The 18650-nt window shown below is 21.2% G+C and overlaps 4 protein-coding genes across 6 annotated transcripts; 2 read left to right on the top strand and 2 right to left on the bottom strand.

Moving 5' to 3' along the window:
* The first annotated feature begins 1554 nt into the window (after nucleotides 1–1554).
* Nucleotides 1555–6506, top strand: LOC100866794 (juvenile hormone epoxide hydrolase 1). The gene is made up of 8 exons (XM_012493459.3): nucleotides 1555–1785; nucleotides 4601–4712; nucleotides 4805–4997; nucleotides 5079–5320; nucleotides 5398–5513; nucleotides 5569–5768; nucleotides 5868–6102; nucleotides 6180–6506. The coding sequence occupies exons 1-8, from the start codon at nucleotides 1727–1729 to the stop codon at nucleotides 6394–6396; spliced, it is 1374 nt and encodes a 457-aa protein (XP_012348913.1). The 5' UTR covers nucleotides 1555–1726; the 3' UTR covers nucleotides 6397–6506.
* Trs23 (trafficking protein particle complex subunit 4-like protein Trs23) lies at nucleotides 6112–7973 on the bottom strand. Of its 2 annotated transcripts, XM_086917271.1 has the most exons (3): nucleotides 7508–7973; nucleotides 7220–7414; nucleotides 6112–7142 (listed from the first exon to the last, which is right to left on the bottom strand). In XM_086917271.1, the coding sequence occupies exons 2-3, from the start codon at nucleotides 7392–7394 to the stop codon at nucleotides 6664–6666; spliced, it is 654 nt and encodes a 217-aa protein (XP_086773397.1). In that variant the 5' UTR covers nucleotides 7395–7414; nucleotides 7508–7973; the 3' UTR covers nucleotides 6112–6663. The 2 variants fall into 2 exon arrangements, with proteins under 2 accessions (XP_086773397.1, XP_003690337.1); XM_003690289.4 differs by having other exon boundaries at nucleotides 7220–7795.
* LOC100867267 (gem-associated protein 6) lies at nucleotides 7706–8690 on the top strand. Its single transcript, XM_003690290.4, has 2 exons — nucleotides 7706–7931; nucleotides 8008–8690. The coding sequence occupies exons 1-2, from the start codon at nucleotides 7783–7785 to the stop codon at nucleotides 8342–8344; spliced, it is 486 nt and encodes a 161-aa protein (XP_003690338.1). The 5' UTR covers nucleotides 7706–7782; the 3' UTR covers nucleotides 8345–8690.
* lace (serine palmitoyltransferase long chain base subunit) lies at nucleotides 8426–18499 on the bottom strand. Of its 2 annotated transcripts, XM_012493470.3 has the most exons (11): nucleotides 18230–18499; nucleotides 15142–15238; nucleotides 14258–14434; nucleotides 12456–12610; nucleotides 11601–11746; nucleotides 11316–11534; nucleotides 11072–11235; nucleotides 10828–10989; nucleotides 10467–10729; nucleotides 10265–10394; nucleotides 8426–10179 (listed from the first exon to the last, which is right to left on the bottom strand). In XM_012493470.3, exons 2-11 carry the CDS (start codon nucleotides 15193–15195, stop codon nucleotides 10072–10074), a joined length of 1578 nt encoding a protein of 525 aa, XP_012348924.1. In that variant the 5' UTR covers nucleotides 15196–15238; nucleotides 18230–18499; the 3' UTR covers nucleotides 8426–10071. The 2 variants fall into 2 exon arrangements, with proteins under 2 accessions (XP_012348924.1, XP_003690331.1); XM_003690283.3 differs by lacking the exon at nucleotides 15142–15238.
* Nucleotides 18500–18650: the final 151 nt, after the last annotated feature.

Genomic DNA, 18650 nt, shown 5'->3' with positions numbered 1-18650 from the left:
TCATCTTTTATTTTAATATGCGAATTACAATTTATTTTATTTAGAACTTAAAAAGAACATTTATGCTTTTATTTTTTCATAAAAATCTAAATTAAATATGTAAAATTGTTTTTATATATTTACATAAGCATTAAGATATATATATTATATGTCTTGTATATTGATGGTGCTTTAAAAATTATATTTGTATATAATACTTCCAAACCAAACATCTTAAATTAATTTTAAGAATTTGGTCTGTTAGCATGGTTTACATAGTCAATCAAAACAAAACATATGTTTGAATAAAAAAATACAATACATTGTAATATATATTTTAAATTAAGATAATTTTTTGCAAAAATCATATTTTTAAAAATAAGATTTTCAAATCAAAATAAATTTTAATTTATTTGTACGAATAACTATCTTTGCATCTTTACATGGTGTATAGATTGATATTCTATAAAAACTGAGTTAGAATTTTTTATTATCTTTTTATATTTAATATAAAATAATAATAAAATATATGTTTGAAAATTTTTAACAATATTCATGCTGTATATATATAATGTTATTGTAAAAGGTTGAACTATAAATATATTGAATATACGTTGTACGTTAATGATCGAAACGAAATTAAAATAATAATGACATGTAAATCTTAAATAGTCAATTAGAAGTATCAATAATACTTGTTCAAATTATTCAAAGTTGCCAAAGATTGCTTCCGAATTTTGTTAAAATATACTGAGTTATATTACTAAACATGATTTTTAGACATATTTAGATTCGAAAAAATTAAAACAATTTTCGCATAATTATACAAAGAAAATATAATAGTGATTATCTAAAAAATCAGTCATAATATAATATCATAGTTATTTAAGTTTAAAAATAAATTTTCATGTTTATTAGGATAGTATTAAATGTATGATTTTTAGTTATTAATAATCTTTATGTATTGTAACTGTAATTATTTTTTGATCTAATTATTAATTAAATAAAATAATTTTTTTCAATTGTATATTTATTTTTAAGTCTTTTTTTTATAATATCGTTTTTTTTAATATTACTTTATATTATAAATAATGATTAAAAATAATTAGAATTAAAAATAAGAAGAAAAGAATATTTCCAATTGAAAATTTGAATTTGAATTTTTTTATATTTAAACTTATTTATTTTTTAAAATTATTTCAAAATTATTTAAAAATAACTTTGTAATTAAAATGAACTCCATACATATATAATTAATATATCTTATTTGAAATTAAAAATATTCATTTTCAATTTAGATATTCATTTATTAAATTGTTCTATTTAAGAACAAAAATTAAAAATTAATTTTCTATTGTTTGATTATAATCATGTTTTTTATATTCCTAAAAAATAAAATATAAAAATGTATTATTATTTTTATAAAAAATACTATTATTTTTATATTTTGTAAAAATAATTATATTCATATTAATTTCAATTAAAATAACTAAAATAATTTTTATGTTCACATAAAGAATTAATGTTCACATAAACATAAATAATTACCTTTTACATATTCATATTTTAATACTTAAAATCGACCAATAGGTGGCGCTGAGAATCAAATTCTCTCTCGTATTCTAATAATACTTTGTTGACTAACGTTATTTTTTTCTTTAAATACTACTATAAAAGTTTGTTGAAGCTTCACTCTGTCACGTATTGCTAATTTAGTAGTCAAAGTGAACAGATATTGCGGTACAATATGTGGAAAACAGTAGGGATGCTAGGACTTTGTGTCGCTGGAATATCTATTTACTTATCGTAAGTTTATCAATGTTATAAAATGATTAATGTAAATTGAAAATAATATCACAAATATACAAGTAATTATTTATATAATTTATATATACAATATTTATCATAGATATCAATTTTATTTTAATTGATCGATTTTATTTTATTTCATAAGTACTCTTTATTTCAAAAAGTATTCCTAATAATAATAATCTTCATATATTTTTATAAAAATTATAATTATATAATTTATTATAATTTTATATTATATTATAATTATATTTATATTTTATGAATATAAAATGATTTATGATTTTAAAATTTTAATATTCTTTTTTCTTACGTAAAACTAATATGATTCTTTTTAATATAAATTTTTAATATTTTTATTTTCTGAATTTTTTCATGTATTCATTTATAATTTATAATTTTGATTTGTCTTCATATATTATATAATAATTAATTATAAAATCGTAATATTATTCGAAAATATTTATAAATTTTTATTTTACGTTTTATATTTAAAATTTATTATATTAAAAATTATTATTATTATTGTTATATTAAAATTATTATGAGAATTTAATCTTTTTCATATCTATATATTATGTCCAAATATTTAAAATATTTATTATATATTTATATATCAAATTTATTTCTCAGATTTATTTGTACAATACCAATAATTATTTTCATGATTATTATTTTCATATGATTCAATATATTATTATAACAAATTATAACAAATATTAATAGCTTTAAATATTATTGATTAAAAATCAGTTTAATCAATTAGTATCAAGTAGTTTAATCAACTACTAATTGATCATAATAAATATTATTCATCTTTAAATAAAATCAAAATCAATATTCATTAAATATAATGAAAATAGAGACTGAATTTAGAGAAATTAATAAAATTCACAATTACTTTACGTTTTAAATTGAAAATGGAAGAGATACATATTAGAAATTAAAAATAAAAAATTCTGATTTTTAAATCATTTAATTTTTGTACTTGCAAAAAAAAATTTTGCAAAAGAAAATTATATAATAATTTGCTAGAGATATTTTAAATAACAAAGATTTTATTTTCACTCTCTTAAAATAATTTTCAATAAAGATGTTTTCACATTAAAAAATGGAATGAAAAAATGAATGTAGTCTTTTTTTTCGAAAATTGTAAAAAATTAAATCAGTTACGGGATTTGATAAATTTTTCTGAGATATAACGAAGAGTTATTTTAAATTTATAAATTCAGTCATTATTAGTAGTTTAAAGTCCATTCTTTAAGCAGATTCATAATTTAACAAGTAATTTTATTATAGTTTGAATGAAAAGTATGTTATCATCATTAGAATAATAAAAATTGCTTTAAGTTACTTTATTATTTTTCATTTATGCACTTTATGGTTTTTTCGATATAGAGATTGTCTTATAATCTGATACAATATATACAGTATACAATATACAAATATAATATAATACAACTGAACAGAAAAAAACAAGAAGAAAAATATAAAAAAAAAATTGTTTAAATTCTTGTTTTTTTAAAATCGAGATTGATATATATATAATCAAGGAATAGACGAATTTTCAAATTCTTTTCTTTCTTTTGTTTTATTTGTTCGTTAATATTTGATCGAGTGATTGAAATCTATTTTATTATTAATAAATGTCATTAATAAATGTTTTATCAATTTATTATTTTATTATTATTATTATTATCAATTTATTATTTTTATCTCTTACATCATATATCACTTTGTATAATCAAATATATTTTCAAATCATTAATATTCTAAATAATATATAATAATTCATTTAATATATATAAAAAGTGCCTATGCGACGGAAATAAGAAATGTCCAGTAGACAAAATTAATAAAAGACGATGGTTGTAAAAAGTTATTGTTTTCATTTTACTTATATTTTAATTATTATTCAAAATTTAATTATTCTAATATTAATATATTTTATATACAATAAAATATAAAGTTTATTGATAATAATGGATAATAATGATAATAATTATCGCTGTTGTTTTTTGTCTTTATAAATGCTTTGCAATCGTGGTGTTATCTAATCAAAAACTTGCAGTTATATAATTCAAAGTGATTAATTATTACTTTTTATTAAGATTAGAATTAAGATCAGATTTTTTAATCTCAAAAAAAGAAATACGAATATTTTAAATTATATTTCATTACTTGTCACGTTTTTTAATTTTATAATATTTATAAAATATTTATACTTCTATGTATATAAATCGATTTTTAATAAGAATCATTATTAAAATATAATTATGTAAAAAATATTTATGTATAATCATTAATATATGAAAATCATATTTTTAAATTAAATTATTACTTGATTAAAAAATTACCATTTCATATTGAAAATTTCTTCAATATGAATTCTTTAATAATAGAAAATTATATTCAATATTATTGAATAAAAAACATAAAGAAAATAAAATAATTGGTTATAATTATTATAAAATGATATAATAATTATGATATATATTTGTCAATTCGAATGATATGATTCTAAATAATTTGACAATTGAAAAGCAAAATACTCATTTAAAAAAATTTAGTTTTCAAAATGAATCTTATCTATCTATCCTCTTTATTATTTGGTGAAATATTTATATTTAAAATTTTAAAAAAAAGTATAGTGAATTCGATTTCATGAGATTATGATTGAATTTTTTAAAATTATCGAGAGAGAGAGAGAGAGAGAGAGAAATTATAGATAATTGTAAATATGAATAGCATAATATATTAAAGATGATGTAATCTATGTTTATAATTTTACAAATATATCCAACAATTTTAGTTCTGTAAACGAACTTAACGTTCCAACTTTACCGGAAACAAATTGGGGATCAAAAAAAGGTGAAAAGGAATCTATAGAAATACGACCTTTCAAAATTGATGTATCAAAATCGGTAAATAATCAAATAAAATTATAATTTATTTTTGAATTCTGATTAATAATAAATCTTTCGATTCATTTTAACTTATCTAACTATTTTTTAAGCTTCAGGATGATTTAAAATATCGCCTGGCACACAGAAGAACATATAAAAAACCATTGGAAAATGTAGGCTGGACTTACGGTATCTCAACTAAATATCTGGATACGGTACTTGATTACTGGAGAGATAAATATAACTGGACTGAAAGACAAGCTTTGTTAAACAAGTATCCTCAGTTTATGACTACTATTCAGGGTAAAAGAAAAAATAATTTATGCATTTTTATAATTAATAGAAAATTTAATAAAGAAGAAATAAGATATATCAAAATTTTAGGTTTGGATATACATTTCTATCATGTAAAGCCAATAAATTTACCAAATAATAAAAATTTAAAAGTTTTACCTTTGCTCATACTACATGGATGGCCTGGATCTGTTGTGGAATTCCAGAAAATTATACCCATGTTAACAAAACCTTGGCCTAATCAGAACTTTGTATTCGAAGTTATTGTACCGTCACTACCTGGATACGGTTTCTCCGAAGGTGCGGTACGACCAGGCATGGCTAGTGCTCAGGTAATATTGCATTTTTTGTTTTTATAGGAATATAAACTAATGTATTTAATGATTTTTCTTTCAAAACTACTTTTTAGATAGCTGTAATATTCAAGAATCTGATGCAAAGACTTGGTTTTGAAAAATTTTACGTTCAAGGAGGTGATTGGGGATCTATTATTGCTTCTGATATGGCTGTTCTCTTCCCAGAAAAGTTAGTAACTATAGTAACATAAAATTTCAAGAAAATTTAATATTATCTTTTTTAGGATAATTGGTTTACACAATAATATGTGTACTTCTTTTAAATTATCCAATTTTTTCTGGTTATTTGTTGGTACCTATTTTCCATCGTTAATAGGAACAAATGAACATTATGCAAAATTCTTTCCTGTGAGTGAAGTTTTGTCCACTTTAATTGAAGAAAGTGGTTACTTTCATATACAGGCTACAAAACCAGATACTATAGGTATATATATCATTTTGTTTAAGATATTCAAAACTTTAAATAAAATACATAAATTATTAAAAATTAAAATTTTTAATATTAATAAAACTTGTTCATCAGGTGCTGCATTGACTGCTTCACCCGATGCATTAGCAGCATATATTTTAGAAAAGTTTTCTGTGTGGACAAATAAGACATACAAAAAACAAGATGATGGTGGTATAACAGAAAAATTTATGCTGGATGAACTATTGGATAATATAATGATATACTGGATCACTAATAGTATTACTACAAGTGTTAGACTTTATGCTGAAAATTATAGTTCATCATATAGATCTCTGAAAATTGAGCAGTAAGTTAATTTATTTAATTTACAAATTTATAAATTTTTTATTCATACAAAGCATTTAAATATACATTTTATTTCAGATTGCCTATAAAAGTGTTTACAGCTTGTGCAGTTTTTCCCAATGAAATACTTATTCTGCCTGAAAGTTTGCTTAAACAAAAATATCCTAATATAATTCAATACAACATTATATCACGTGGTGGACATTTTGCAGCTTTTGAAGAACCCAGACTTTTAGCTGATGATATTTTTAGTTTTGTTAAAAAGATAGAGAACCTTACATCAAAATCCTCATAGAAGCAATTCTATTAAGAAAAATATTCAATAATTTTTATACGTATATATAATTATTTATATATTTTTTTAAAATATTTTAATAAATTGTTACGTTTATTATTAAATACAAACAAGAGAATTATCTTTATTTATATTCATTATATCATTTACATTTAAATATGATATTTCATAATATCAATTAAGATTAATTTAATTTAATTAACATAATCATATTTTATACAAGTTTTATATTTATCTAATATTACTTATGAGATAATAATTTATTATTTATACATTGCTAGAACCAGATTTTTCAATATTTTCTAATAAACTTTGTAAATTAGTTTCAAATAATTCACATCTGATTGGCATTTCTAATGAATAAAAAGGATTTTTTAAAGCATAATCAGCATATAGTTCATATACTCTTTTTAACAGAATTTCTATTCCACTTTGAGTGGGTTCTGCCACTACTATGAATTTTATTCCAGTTAATGTTTGATAGCAATGTAACCTGAATGTATCAGCTTCTAAAACTTCAATGCCAGAACAACGTGGTTCAGGACTTAATTGACTGGCAATTGCAAATAGAGGATAAAACATTGAGGCTAAAAAAATTTTTTCATTGGTTGTCATTCTAGCACGGCTAAATCTAAGTAACACAGGAAAATTTTCTGGTTGCTCTAACAGTTCAATCACATCTTTACCATTTTCTAATTCACGTCCTATAACAGGACTATTATTTACTGCAGTTAAAACATGACCCACTACAATAAATAAACAAAAATATAAATTTTTAAAAATATTTTTAAAAGGTTAAAAATTAAAGAAATATTGTTCTTACCGTTAATTCCTTCTTTTTGTCCAAACGAAACAACAATTTTTTTATTTTCATAATTTAATTTTATATCAAGTGGATAATTAAATGTTTTTTCATTTTCGATCCGCGGAACATTATGATCATGATTAAAAATTAATCCGCCTGATTTTGATACAATATAAACACCATAAATAACCATGATTAAATTTTTTCAATTTGCTATATTTATAATTAATATATTGATATATTATATATAATATAATAATATAATATTAATAAATATGGTATAATTAATTATCACTTTTTAATTACACATTTTAAGTTTTTTGAATTTATAGATTTCAAGTAGTTGTATATTTACAATAAAGTTGTCAACATCAATTATTTTTTAGGTTATGTTATCTAAATTCACATGAAATTCACTAGTTGAATATTTAAATATTATTGCTTAATTTCTAATACTATTATTTCTAGTTAATTTTCAGTTAGTTAATTTTAGTTGGAAATTTCAATGTTACTAGAATTTGTAGTTCTTATGATATCATCTAAACTATACTTTATTTGCGAGACAAATTTTTGTTTATATCATGGGAGAGAATTCGCATTTTTCCCATAAAATTTATAAAAATGATCCTTTATTATTTAAAAGTTACATTGGTATGAAAGTGAACATTTTAACTGAAGATAATACCATGATATCTGGTGTTGTTTATACAGTTGATCCAGTATCGGAAAGGTTAGAATCGCTTGTATATTATTTAAAATTTTCAATTATTCCTTTATTCATAAATAATTTATAAGTTGCTTTGCAGTGTTGTATTGTTACAAGGCTGCCAACAAAATAATTTAAAAATCATATTTGGTCATGCAATAAAAAGTATAAATATCTGTTCAAATCAATCATATGAATTACCAGAATTGTTTACAAACGCTCCAGTAAATATTCTTCAAACCACATTAGAAGAACGAAAAAATGCTGTGATAAAATTACTTCGAGAAAATAGATTTCCTGTAAAAGAACAAAATGAGATTTTAACAATAGAAAATATACTTTCTATAAAACCACCATATGAGCCTTCTGACTGCATATGCGATAATAGCATTATTTTACGAAGAATTCAAAACTTTCTTTCTCGTATACAAATTTGAGATTTACGCCTTTTTAAAACAATATTTATATATTCTTTATTTAATTAAGAGATTAAATAAGTAATTATAAAAAAATACAAATTGTTTTAAAAAAATTGCTTTATTTTTTTAAAATCTGAATTATATCTTTTTTTATTACCATAAAATATTTTATTTTTCGCACATCACATATCATCTAAAATAAGATTTCATTTGATATAAATTAATCGCAGATGAAAGTGTTTCATTTACAATTGAATTGAATTTTAATATAAATATATAAATGCTTAATACCAATTTTCATTTTTTTTTTATTACATATGTATATATTAATGAGAAATAAATCAAAATAATTTTTTACAAACTATTTCAATTTGTTAAAATAATACTCATTGCTTTTTAGAAATAAATAATTAGTTTAATAATTAATTCGTATATTGTGAAAAAATAATGTTAAAACATTTGTGCATTTATGAATTTCCTGTATAAATGAATATTATTTTATTTTTATGATATATAATTATTTAAAATCGAATAATTAATTATAAAATTGTATTATTTGTTAAATTATTTGAAATTATAGCTATTAAAAATGTGCGCGTTTTTAGGTCTTATTTGGAAATAACTATTTCTATTTTTTTTTTTTAAATGACTTAAAGAATGAAGAATAAAAAGAAAACTATAAAACTATAAAATTTTTAAAAAATAAATTGTTAACTATAATTTTAATATAAATCTATTTTAATTATCAAAAGAAAAATATATGTATTTTTGTCTTAAACTTAAACTCTTTGCTGTGGTAATGGGAAGTAAAAATCACTGTTTGAGATATATTTTTTTTAATTCTAAAATCCTATTTTCAATATTTTCATTATGAATAGATGAATAATTTTTAGAATTGAATATGTCAAGTACTTATTGTTTGTTTATGTGCGTTTATATGTATATGTGCGCCCATTATTAATTTTCTAAAGCATATTCGTAAATATAGCAAGTAGTAATAGAAAGTAGATAAATTTGTAAAGCATTGCTACATACAGTGATATTACATAAAATATATACCACAGCAAAAGAGTTATATTTTGATAAATGTTTGATGTAAAATAAATGCAATTACAATAGTGCACCAACGCAGAATGCGTCAAAGAATTAAATATTTAAGGAAAAATCTTGCTTCGATTTTTTCACTTCTTTTAGAAAAATATCGAATAGCTTCTGTCTAGCTGTCTAGCTTCTCTATCATGGGAAGAGGAAACTATTTCGGATGAATTTTACTTATTAAAACTACCTTGCATATCTAGGATCTGTTGGCATATCACAGCCACCGATATGTGCATATGCCTCTACGAGCTTGGTGCACGTAAAATAAGAGGACAACTGAACTCTGACGCATTTCTGACTTCTCCATTAATATTTTTTAATTCGTTGTACATTGTGTAAGAAGAAATTTGATATTTTTTTCTTCAAAAATTTCTAATATCATTATAAATATCCAAGATATAGAAGTATTTTCTTCTAAAATGATAAATTATTAATTTTATATTTCACAATAATGATTTAATAACATTCAGAAATGATATTGTTTTCTTCTTATTTGCGATTTAATTAAAAGATATATGCACATCAATGGAAAAGCATATAAAAGAATGCGTGTAGAGTTCTTCCAAGGCAGTGTTTCTCCATAGAAATACCAGGCCCTTCTTTGGAGCAAAGTAAATATCCTAAAGAATCTATTTTTAGATAACAGGTCATTCAGCCTCACCATCGGAATAATATTCTATGGGGGCAGGATCGCGAGATTTACGAGAATATCTTAAACCCAAGAAATCTGCAAGACTTTCAATATGTAATAATACCTAAATAAAAAAGAAAGAAAAAATTTAAAATTTCAATTAGAAGATCGATGGCAAAAAATCGAATTAAAGAAATATATATACTTACGTAATCTAATTGTTGTTTAGTATGTGCAGCAGAAAGACAAAATCGTATTCTGCCTTCCATTAATGGGGTTGCTGGAAATCCAACTCCAACTGCTGCTATATTATATGTTGTTAAGGTTCGTACAACTGAACTATTAATTGAAATAAAAATTATAGTTTTAAAATTCAATTCATTATTCTACATTAAAATTTTATCTACATACCCTATTTTTGAAAACAAATACACTAGCATAGGTACAACAGGTGAATCTTCATTTCCATAAATGATCACTCCAATTTGATTAAGTCTGCGTCTGAAGTATCTAGTATTTCTCGCTAATTGTTTTGTTCTTCTTTTTCCATCATCTGTACCATCTTCTCCAGCTATTATTTTCATTGAAGTTATAATTTGCTGTGCTATAGGTGGAGACATAGCTGCTGCATAAGTATGTGCATGACTATGTATCCTTAAATGATTTATTAATGTCTAGAAATATATATAGAATTATTGTTATTATTATTGATATTCTTGATATTATGAATATTGTCTTTTTAATTATAAAGATAACTTGACAATTTCTTTACTTTTGTTCCGGCAATATAACCGCCAGCGGATCCAAAACTTTTCGTAAAAGTTCCCATAAGTATATCTACCTCTCGTGGATCAATTTCATAATAATCACAAACACCTCTTCCACGTTTGCCTAATGCACCTGTGCTGTGAGCCTCATCCAAATAAAGATAAGCCTATTATATTAAATTAAATTTTAATATTTTCTAGATATATTATTAGAATGGAATTATTATACATGCAAGTAAATTTACTCACTTTGTACTTCTTCTTGAGCTGCAAAATTTCAGGTAAATGTACAATAGAACCTTCCATAGAATAAACACCTTCCACTACAATCACTATTTTTTTCCAAGGTTTATGAGATTCTGGTTGACCAAAAACTATTGCAGTTTTCAAGCATTTTTCTAGATGCTTCATATCTATAAAAATAAAATTCAATATTTAAGCTAAAAAATAAATTTTATAAAACTTTTTTTAATTTGTTATTTTATAAACTTACTATTGTGTTCAAATACTCTAACTGTAGCACCAGACAATCTCAATCCAAGTATTAATGAGGCATGATTTTTTTCGTCGCTTAATACCAAACACCCTTTGCTCAATAATGAGGGCAAATTAAGAGCATTTGTAGCAAAACCCATTCCGAAAACTATAGCGTCCTCCACACCCAAAAATCTAGCCGTTAATTGTTCTAATTCTTCGTGAATTGGCATGTTTCCTGGATTTAAAAAAGAAGTTAAAATAAAAATAATATATATTATTATTATAAGATAAAATTAATTACCAAGTTCTAGACGACTACTGCAACTAGCACAACCAAATTTTTTCAAAGTTTCGATACTTTGATCAGCACATTTTCCATTCGCTTCTGCAAAGCCTAAATAATTGTACGATCCTAAATTTATACATTCTGATGTCGTTCCCGTGAATCTGAATATCAAATTGGTAAATGAAAAATTATAATTTAACTTTAATTTATTTTAATAGACTATCATATACTATTTTATGTTATTTAAAATGCTAAAACGATACACATATATATTAATCAACTTATTCCATGAAAATTAAGTTAAAATAAATTAAATGGAATGTTCATTAAAGAAATAAAATATTATATAAGAAAGTAAGATTTCTATAAAAAATTGAAAAAAATTGAAGTAGAAATGTTTGTGAAAATTAAACAAATAAATAAATGTAATAAAAAATAATGAAATTGATCAAAATCCATTTAATTTGATTTTCAAGTTATAAATCTATTTTCTTGCTCAATCTCTGGTCGTCAAATCTCCTTGAGTTCTTCATTACATTTAATCAAGACAGATGTCTGCCTTCCTGTATCTCCAATCGAGTTGTTACGATTTTCGAATATGTGCATTTGAAATTGAATAATAATCACGTCAAAATTAATTAAATTTATAATAATTTTTATTATTTTATAATAAAAAATTATTATATATAATAATTGTTATACAACTTTCATGAAAAATTATATCAAAATGAATGATATATAAATGAAAGATACAAATGATTATTAATTTCTTTTGTTTAAAATAAAATTTCATATAATGCTCAATTTGATAAAGACTTGTGGTATACTTTAATTTAAAATTGACAAATTATTTTTAAAATTTCAACTTACTGAAACGTCCATCCATAATCTTTCGTTATTCTATCCTTAAGTGTAACCGTGGCACCTGGAACAGAACATATTGGCCTGTTCCAACAATCCCTTACTCTCCTGTAAACGTATCGAAGATAAAACTCTTCGAAATGCTCATATAAAGATGCATAACCCTAGAAACAAATAAAATTGAATTAAAATTTTTTTTAATTAATATTTATTTATACAAAAAAATTTAAAAAAAAATCATAAAAAATATTTAAAATTTAAATATATATAACACAAATAATAAGTTTAATGTAACAAAATTCAATTTCTGATCATCGGCTGAAATTTCAAATTTACCATTTATATTTCAAGGCCGAATAATACATTATCGTCAAACTACTTTATAACATGTCATATACGGCTACACAATAATACGTAGCACTATTCTAACAAATAGAAAAATCAGTAGAAAAATTTATAGAACGTTTCAAAATAAATGATACAATATAAAAAAAATTTTAATATATCAATATGAATTTAATTTAATTTAGATTTAAAAAACTTGATTCTTTTGAGTTATATTTTTTTTAATGCTTTATACATGTTTTAATCATTGTTTTAAGTTTAAATTTATATAATAAGTTTCCTTTAGAAAAAGTTTTACTTGATTACTTTAATATGATATATAAATAATTTTTAATTATGAACGAATCATATCATAAGATTTGAAATATAATACATGTATTATTATTTAAATGTTCATTTCCTTAAATATGATAAAACAAAAAAAAGTCTTTTGTTTGCAAAATGTAAGCGCAAATTTTCTATTTTTTTTTTCTTTTAGTAATAGTTGATAATTATTTGTCAAATATCGTTTTTTTTTTATATCCTAGATTTATATTTTTTAAATTACAAGTGTATCAAGAAAGATTAGATATCAAAAACTTCATTTCTGACGCTTCTACTATTTTAAGATGATGAAACATTTCTAGAAATATCGTAAAAAACTATTAAATAATATTTATTTTCAAAATTTTACAAGTTTTATACTTTCATAAAAATCGCAATGAAATATTTCTTTTCGTTATATATCATTTAATCAATTATTCTATATAATAGGTCTCAATAATACACATAACGTAATTAAGGAAAAATTTAAAATTATTATCAATAATTTTTTACATGTATCACGATAAATGCCATCATCGAAAGTTTTTTTTTTACCTTTTAATAATAAAATAAGTATATATATTGTAATAATAAGTGTTATATTGTAGTTAAAAATTGTATTTAAGAAGATTAACAACGTAAAAAGTCGTAAAATCGTTTACTCCGCTTGAAAAAATCTTTGAATGCGTAAGTTTTATAATTATGATTGTTTTAAGTTACAATCAATCGAATCTTTCTTTCTCGTGAACAATCGTAATTCAACTCGAACGGAATCGATTTAATTTTTCTTTTATGCGATTCTATTTCTCGATTACTTTTCATTTTTGACTTGGCTATTATTTCATTTTTGTTTTCATTATACATTAATAATATTTGAAGAATCAATCCCATTTTTTTTATATTTTTAATTAAATAATATTTTCAAATCATTGTTTGTTAATGTCATCTCAATCTAAATCAAAAATATACATAAAAAGTTAAGGATAAATTTTTTAATCAAAAAGTTCCACTTTTTAAATTTGATTATAAAAACATCTTATGTTTATAAATTTTTAAATTTTTACCAAATAAAGAAATCGATAAATAATTAAATTAAAAGATATTTTAAAAACATTTCAATTTCAAGCTATCTAAATAATTTTTAAATATTTGTTTATTCTTACCTCTCTATTATATTCTTTTGCAACTCTTGGGGTGAAAAGTAATTGATTTATAAAACCCAGAAACATAAGAATACAGAATCCTAAATGGGTCAATACTGCAGTAATAAATGGTATTCTTTCGAATGATTCCTTTGATCTTAACTTTGCCGGTTTCACTTTTGTTTTTTTCTCTGGAAACTAAATAAAAAGTTTTATACACATTTATATTTATAATAAATATAATTTTTAATAATGCTATTGATTTATTGCTTTCAACAAAAAAAAAAATATTCTACATATATTACGCATTACATGTATAGTAATTGTGTTTAAATCGATTCCCTCGAATATCTTCGAAGATGTGATATTGAAAAATCTTTTAAACAAAAGTTCAAAATATGTATAATCTTATAAATATCTTATGAAAATATTCTAAATATAAATTATTCTAAATATAAATTATAATTGAATGCATAAAAAGTACATGACATAATTAATTTTAATAACTTATTATACATCGAAGATAAAAAACATAATATATAAAAGTAATGCATTGCGTCTTATATTTTATGAAATTTGTTTTTAATCTCTCAAACTCAATCAGTATATTTATTTAAAATATTTTTCAATATTACCAATAGTATGTAGATATTTGAGTAAATCAATTTAAATTAAGCATCTTATATATAGGATTAATAAATAAAAACTTATTTCTATTTATTTTTTAAAAAAAATGTTTCTTAAAAAATATAATGAATTTTGATTACATTATATTTTAAATTTTTAAATAACATCGTATATTTCTTTCAGTGCTGTATTTTAACTGATAAACAAATAAATTCAAAAATTTGTAATTAAAGTGACCTTGAAGTAAATAAGGACAAGAATGTATTGAAAATACATACGTATACTGTATCGGTTACTGCAGAGGTGATGAACTGGTGGTTTACGAGCCGCATGCGGCTTTCTCCCCTACTTGCTCAAAATCAGACTGCAACTGACCTATTCGAAGTTTAAAGTACGTGGATTTTTTATAGACCAATAAATATATATTCCAATTATTACATATGTTATTATATAGCATGAATTGATTGATATATTATTAAATAATATTAATAATAATTGTTTCATTTTATTTAAGATTAATTTAAGGTCATTTTAATACAGATTGTCGAATTCATTTTTTTTTTTTTTAGCTACAATACAGTATTCAAAAAAAAATATGTAATGCTATTTAAATAATTATATATAAATAAATAAATAATTATATAATAAATAAATAATAAAATAATTAAAATTTGATACACCAAAAAATGTAAAATAAAAAATAAATATGGTTTAATTTAACAATTCAATATAATGTGTTTCATAGAATTAAAACTTTTTTTTATAAAATAAATAAAAAGATATTTTTTATTGACATCCTATATTTTATTATTATATTTATAAATAAATCAATAATCCCAGATAAAATAAAAAATAATTTCAATTATTTAAAGTTTGTTTAGAAATAATGTTTAGACATAATATAATTATATTATTATATTACAGATAAGATAGTCAAAAAGTATATTTAATAATATTGTTATTACAAAGTTTCAATGTAGAAACTAAAAGAAAAAAACCAATAAAATAAAAATTTTAAGATTTTTAGAGATAATAAATTATTCTTTAAATGATAAATTTAATAAATGCTGATGAATTTAAACTTTAAACAATTAAAAAAATAACAATAAATAATATATCTTTATCATTTATTATGATTTAGAATTAGGGTTATAAAAAAAAAATCAAAAATCTTAAAATGAAGTGTTAGAAATATTTAAAATTATTAAAGCTGTTTAAATTATATTTTTTTTCATTGGAGAATATATTTTTTCATTCTTGTTATCAGCTGACTTCTTCTAAATTCTAAAATTCTTAAAAATTCTAATTTTACAGTTTAATAAGTCAATAAAATATAAAATATAAAATATTAATACAAAATTGACATCTATAAATGTATTAACTTGTTAAAAGATATTTTAATTTGATTCATAAATAATAATGAAATAAATGAAAAAAATTTTTTAATAAAACGAAAATTGCACTATTAAGAAGATAAAAAAAGTTTTTTTAAATAAAAAATTTGCAATTTTTACAGGCTTTTATATTTCTTCGATCTGATAAAAAACAAAAATATAATAAACAAAAATGGAAAACAATATAGCAATATGAGGAAATTAAAAAATAAAATAAAATAAAAGTGAAATCAAATCATTAAACATTATAAATATTAATTTTTGCTAGAAAATAGAATATTTGAAATTATTAAATATAATAATTGAAGTATCAATTGTTAATATTATAATAAAATGTAATTTTTTTTTAAATTTATTAGAAATTTATTATTTTTTTAAATTTATTATTATTATTAAAAAGAAAAAAATTATTTTTATACAAATTTTATTATATATATTAAATTGTTATATTTTATTTATAGCAAAAATAATTCAAATTTCTTTAATTTTAATCATTTTTCTTTTTTTTTTATTAATTTTTTTTTAATCATATTATTATATTTGTTTTTGTTAAAAATAATATTTTTATAGAAATTTCGATACTGTTGTTACTTTAATTTATATAATATTAATTCAAACAAAGTTAATACATTCCTATTAATTTAATAATATACGTTTCTTTTCCTAAATATAATTAATTTTATTATTAAAAATAAAATTTTAAATATAATAAAAATTAATACTTGAAATCTGAATAATTTAATTGATCAAATGAAAATATAATATGAATATGAATGATTTTTTGTTCCTGTTTTCAAATTTTTTACCTTAACTGATGTTAATTATTCAATAAAAATGTTAAATTCTCAAATTTTGAGGTTAGTTTTGAAAAAATATCATGAACTGTTGAAACATGTGATAAAAGTTCATATTTTATATTACTTTTTTTTGATAATTACAAATATTTTTTCGCCAATTAATATTGCAATATATTTGTAATATATATATTTTTCATCAAATATTCGAAATTGGTATTTATAATTTTACTTTTTATATTATGATCATTGATAAGAATTAGGTTAGAAATATAACGTCGAACTGATAATCAAGTCTTTACGTGGAAAAATACGAAGAAAAAAATAAAAAAAAAATATTAATTAATATGACAAATGCGTAAATCTTTTTAATTATCATATTTAATATGTTATATCAGTCACATTGAATGCAAAATTTAATTTTTAATTATTCATTTATTAGAAACAACTCACTTATTTAAAAAAACTAAACCTTATAATTAATTACAAATAAAAAATGTTTTCTTATAAGTTCATTTTATTACATTATCATATTTAACTAAAGATGATTAAAAATTAACAATCAATTTGATTTTTTCAACTTAATTTGTCTAATGAAGTCAGTTCTTGCCATTAATATTACAACTATGTCGCGAAGTATTTCAACAAATAGTTCTACGTACAAATAACTGCAAAAAAATTCATTAGTGAAAATCATTAATATGAAAGTAATAAATAAATAAAATGATATTTAATTCAATAAAATAAAATTAATTAATGTTAATTTAATAATAATTACAATATCAAATATATGCTTATAAATATTATATAAGAAAAGAACTGTTTTATATTGCAATTTCTTGAATTGAAAGTCATTTAATATATGTTACAAATAATTGAAATATAATTAAATATATTTCGTTTGCTCATATAACTAATTTTAAATTTAGTTTTTATATACTTTTTTAATAACGTTAATATTAATGTACATTTAACAAAATACTTTTGCTACTTTTGCTACTAACATTAAAATTAAATTAAATTATATTATATAACGAAATAAAATTTATTTAAATCAAAAACATAAAAGTCAATAATCATAAACATTATACTAATTTCTAATCGAATTTTAATTGTCTCAGAAATTTTATTTGATAAACTGAATTTTAAAATAAACGCGTGACAGGTAATGATCTAACCTGTACACGTCCATTGCTTTGTAAATCAGCATGGCCGTTGGCTAAGATGTCTTCGTGAAAGGTTAAGCCGTTTCTGCTTATTTTCTGCTCGTATGCATTTAATCTTTTCCGGGTAATAGCCTGGGTCGCCATATTGCAAAGGGCGAATCTTTCACTAACTGTTGTAGGACCGGAGAGAGAAGAGAGAGAAATAGAGAGAAAAGAGAGAAAAGGAGAAAAAAAGAGAGAGCAAACACGTCAGTACAATACGGAGAACAAGCAAAGACTGACGCTCAAGTAAGCCACGCGTCGCGATCACGATATTAGTTGCGCATGCGCTTCGATTCTGCTGATTCTATGACCGCGATTTATGGAGAAATATAGGGATAACGCAGGAACATACGAGTATGCGCATGCGTACAAGTTGAATTAGCCTGATCAC

Source organism: Apis florea, unplaced genomic scaffold, assembly GCF_048593485.1.
Source record: "Apis florea isolate Af1SG1 unplaced genomic scaffold, ASM4859348v1 contig_1615_pilon, whole genome shotgun sequence".
Taxonomy (NCBI): domain Eukaryota; kingdom Metazoa; phylum Arthropoda; class Insecta; order Hymenoptera; family Apidae; genus Apis; species Apis florea.
Note: the sequence above shows the minus strand (reverse complement) of the source record. Positions and strands in the feature narration are given on the sequence as shown.